Raw genomic sequence first — 4,303 nt, 5'->3', positions numbered from 1 at the left:
GGTCAGCACGCCGGTCTAAACCTAAGCGCCCAGGGGTCTGGGCCCATCGCCCTTAGCACACCTGCACGTTGCGTGGGCGGCCGGAAGCAGACCTAGCCTAGTAGGCGTTCCAGTCCAATCCAGCGCGCGCCGCTCCGTTGCTGACGTCACGAAGGCTTCGGCTGATACCACGACGTCGAGTGCCCATAACTGTCCCCGCGTAGATGGTTAGTGCGTATAAGCCAGTGGCCAGACTCAGATCAAATACCAAGATCTCGTTAAACGTGTTAAGTATCTGCGAATGCCGACCAGGGCCAGGCCCACCTCTCTCCTAGGTGGTCTCAACCTGCCCTGTCGCTCCGCCTCAAAGTAACAGTCGGGGGCCGTCGGGAACCCAGGCCCACCTCTACCGGGATGGAGCCACCTGCCCCTTCAGCCCCCATCTCCGAACAGTATCACAGGTAAGGTAACTGTGCAAAGTATATTGTGTATGCTCGTGATCACCTCCCGAAGTGATCACGGCCCAGTAGTATAGCATGGCAGACGGACAAGAGTTTAGGGCCACTGATGGAACACTAGCATCCTATACTAAGCAGTAGGATAGCAGGTAATGGTAACAACAGTAGTAGCAAGGATAGGCTATGCATCAGGATAGGAATAACGGAAAGCAGTAACATGCTACACTACTCTAATGCAAGCAGTATAGAGGAGAGTAGGCGATATCTGGTGATCAAGGGGGGGGCTTGCCTGGTTGCTCTAGCAAGAGAGAGGGGTCGTCAACACCGTAGTCGTACTGGGTAGTAGCGGCGTCGGTCTCGGTGTCTAGCGAGAGAAGAGGGGGAAGAAACAATAAATATAATGCAAGCATATGCATAGTGATGCATGACATGACAAGTAACGGTGTTAGAGGTGCCCTAACGCGGTAGTAGGTGATACCGGTGAAGGGGGATGACATCCGGGAAAATATCCCCGGTGTTTCGCGTTTTCGGGCAGAGGAGCCGGAGGGGGAAAGTTGCGTGTTCGCTATGCTAGGGATATGTGACGGACGAACAGACTGCATATCCGGATTCGTCTCGTCGTTCTGAGCAACTTTCATGTACAAAGTTTTTTCATCTGAGGTACGGTTTACTTTATATTAAATTTTAAAGCTTTAAATGATTTTTTTAATTCTGAATTTATTATAATTCGAAAATAAAACAGGATATACTTTCTATACCCATCGTGGGCTAGCCACAGTGGATGACAGGTGGGACCAAGGGGTCCAGTTGACTCAGTCAACACTCTAGTCAACAGTCAATTATTTGACTGTTAACTGGTCAAAACTGCAGATCGGGCCCAGGCGTCATTGACACATATACAACATTTTCGTTTAAGTGGATAATTAGAGGGGGTCCACCTATCATTGACTAGTATTTTAATAGGTTTATTTAACTAGTTAATTTAGAAGTGGGGATCCACATGTCATCTACTATTAGACTAATTAACTACTACTCCTACTAATTAAACTACTCCTAACTAGCATGAACGGCCACACACGGCTGTGGCACAGCTGGCCACACACACCACACATGCACTACACACACGCGCTGTACACACAACACATGCATACATAGTGCTAGGGGTTAATTCTGTTCTCTATTTAGAAAAGATAGCATTTTGTGATTTTTATAGGAATTAATCCATGCATCAAATTGATTTGGTCCAATGGAAACATTTGAGCTTTGACAAGTGTACTACCTAGAAATATTATTCTTGCTCCTGTTAACAGTGTTTAGCCACAGTTTAGGGGCTGTTTAGAGGGCTAGTCAGTGTAGAAATAGAAAAGCTAACTAGTAATAGCTACAGTAGGTAGTAGCAATAGTAGATTCAGTAGAGCAGCAGCGGCATGCATACGAGCTGGGCGCGGGGCACGGCGCTGCATGGTGACAAGCGGCGGCAGCCGCGCGTGGGCGTGGCCTGGCTACGACGGGGCACACACGCAGGCGGGCGGAGGCGTACGCCGGCGCGGGAAGTGGCAGCAGCATCAGCAAATCAGCAACAACAGCGGAGCTAGCAGGGAGCAGGAACAGAGTTTTAGCGGCAGCAACGGCAACACATGAGGCAGCGGCCACGAGCAGCAGCAGTTGGGAGGCGCGCGGCAAGAGCAGCAGTAGACGCAGGCGGGCGTGGCGCGGCCGCGCGTGGCGGCAGCAGGAGCAGCGCGAGCAAATACTCACGCACGTACGTACGCGTACAAGCGGACTCGGATGAGCTCGGGACGGCAAACGGCGACCAAATCAAGGCTGAGGAAGGGGGAATCCGGAGGAGAAGCTCACCAAGGAGCCGGGGACGTGGTCGGGGAGGCTGGGGACGGTCGGGGTCGAGCGAATCGACGACGGCGGCCGTCGGTGCAGGATGTCGAAGACGAGATCGATGGCGGCAAATCGGTGCGGCTCCGCTCGATTTGACGCTCTAGATGGACGAGGTCGACGATGGCGATCCTCCTGAACTCGTCGGTGCGGCGAGCGGTGGCCGGTGGCCGCGGGCTTGACGACGGCGTGGTGACGTCCCGCCCGGCCGTCAAAACAGAGAAAGGGGGAGGGGTGAGCGAGAGGCTGTGGGGAGAGCGCGAGCGAGGGGGGTCGGGGGCTAGGGTTAGAGGGAGGGGCACCGGGGTCTTGTAGGCCGGAGTCGCCGGCCGGATGGCCGCCACGACGTCGGTCGGTGCCGTGGCGGGCATCGGCTCTGCCCACGACCCCCTCTGTGAACAGAGGAGGAGGCGACATGGGGAGTGGGCTGGCCTGGCCAGCTGGGCCTTGGCCCAGGGGAGGGGGTTTTCCTTTTCTCTTGTTTTATTTTCTGTTTTGCCCTTTTCTTTTTTTCTTTCTTTTAATTACCTTCTGTTTTCCATTTAAAACTTGAACCAAATGACTTTTGTAAAAAGTGGAGCCTTGACATATAAATACTATGCAATAAGCTGCACTGCCACCAAAAGTCTAGTCCCCATATAATTTAGTTTGATACTTTATTAATTAGTAATGGCATTTAAATCATTTTGATTGATCCTATTTTATTTATATTAGAGCATTTAAACACTTTATAAAAACGTGGTCCTCCATCATAATTACTTATGCATTATTTGACACAACCCGAACAATTTAGTTTTGATGTTCGAAAACTTTTGTGGTTTGCCATATTTTGAATTAGAATTTTGAATCCGTTTTTGAACTAACGTGAGGTTAACAACAGTAACCCTGGTGACGTGGCATCATTAGCAGGGAATTACTGTAGCTTAATTATCCGGGCGTCACAATGACCCCGGCAAGTGTGTCCGGACAAAGGGGATCGAGCGTCTTGAGATATGTTGTGCACCCTTGCAGGGAAGTTAATCTATTCGAATAGCCGTGATCTTCGGTAACAGGACGACTTGGAGTTGTACCTTGACCTTATGAAAACTAGAACCGGATACTTAATAAAACACACCCTTCCAAGTGCCAGATACAACCGGTGGTCGCTCTCTCACAGGGCGACAAGGGGAGGATCATCGGTTAGGATTATGCTATGCGATGCTACTTGGTGAACTTACCATCTACTCTCTTCTACATGCTGCAAGATGGAGGTGGCCAGAAGCGTAGTCTTCGAAAAGACTAGCTATCCCCCTCTTATTCCGGCATTCTACAGTTCAGCCCACATATGTTACCCCTTTTGCCATTTGATACCAATGCATACATATGTAGTGTAGCTCCTTGCTTGCGAGTACTTTGGATGAGTACTCACGGTTGCTTTGCTCCCTCTTTTCCCCCTTTCTATACCCGATTGTTGCGACCAGACGATGGAGCCCAGGAGCCAGACGCCACCGTCAATGACGACTACTACTACTCGGGAGGTGCCTACTACTACGTGCAGCCCGCTGACGACGACCCGGAGTAGTTTAGAAGGGTCCTAGGCAGGAGGTTTGCGCCTCTTCCGATCTGTATCCCAGTTTGTGCTAGCCTTCTTAAGGCAAACTTGTTTAAATTATGTCTATACTCAGATATTGTTGCTTCCGCTGACTCGTCTATGATCGAGCTCTTGTATTCGAGCCCTCGAGGCCCCTGGCTTGTAATATGATGCTTGTATGACTTATTTTATTTGTAGAGTTGTGTTATGATATCTTCCCGTGAGTCCCTGATCTTGATCAGAAACGTTTGCGTGTATGATTAGTGTACGATTGAATCGGGGGTGTCACAAGTTGGTATCAGAGCCGACTGCCTATAGGAATCCCCTTCCAAACTCCTTGGCCGAAGTTGAGTCTAGTCATTGCAAAACTTTTACTAACATGGCTGTGCGGCTTACGGGCCCACGT

At 50.4% G+C, this 4,303-nt stretch overlaps 1 protein-coding gene across 1 annotated transcript; it reads right to left on the bottom strand.

The window, feature by feature from the left end:
- Window positions 1-1,627: 1,627 nt before the first annotated feature.
- LOC147980545 (uncharacterized) lies at window positions 1,628-2,698 on the bottom strand. Its single transcript, XM_087516907.1, has 2 exons — window positions 2,295-2,698; window positions 1,628-2,028 (listed from the first exon to the last, which is right to left on the bottom strand). Exons 1-2 carry the CDS (start codon window positions 2,696-2,698, stop codon window positions 1,809-1,811), a joined length of 624 nt encoding a protein of 207 aa, XP_087373033.1. The 3' UTR covers window positions 1,628-1,808.
- Between the last annotated feature and the right edge of the window lie 1,605 nt (window positions 2,699-4,303).

Source organism: Triticum urartu, chromosome 3A, assembly GCF_056163025.1.
Source record: "Triticum urartu cultivar PI428250 chromosome 3A, HENAU_Tu73, whole genome shotgun sequence".
NCBI classification, from domain to species: domain Eukaryota; kingdom Viridiplantae; phylum Streptophyta; class Magnoliopsida; order Poales; family Poaceae; genus Triticum; species Triticum urartu.
The sequence above is the reverse complement of the archived record's forward strand: the minus strand, read 5'-3'. Positions and strand labels throughout refer to the sequence as shown.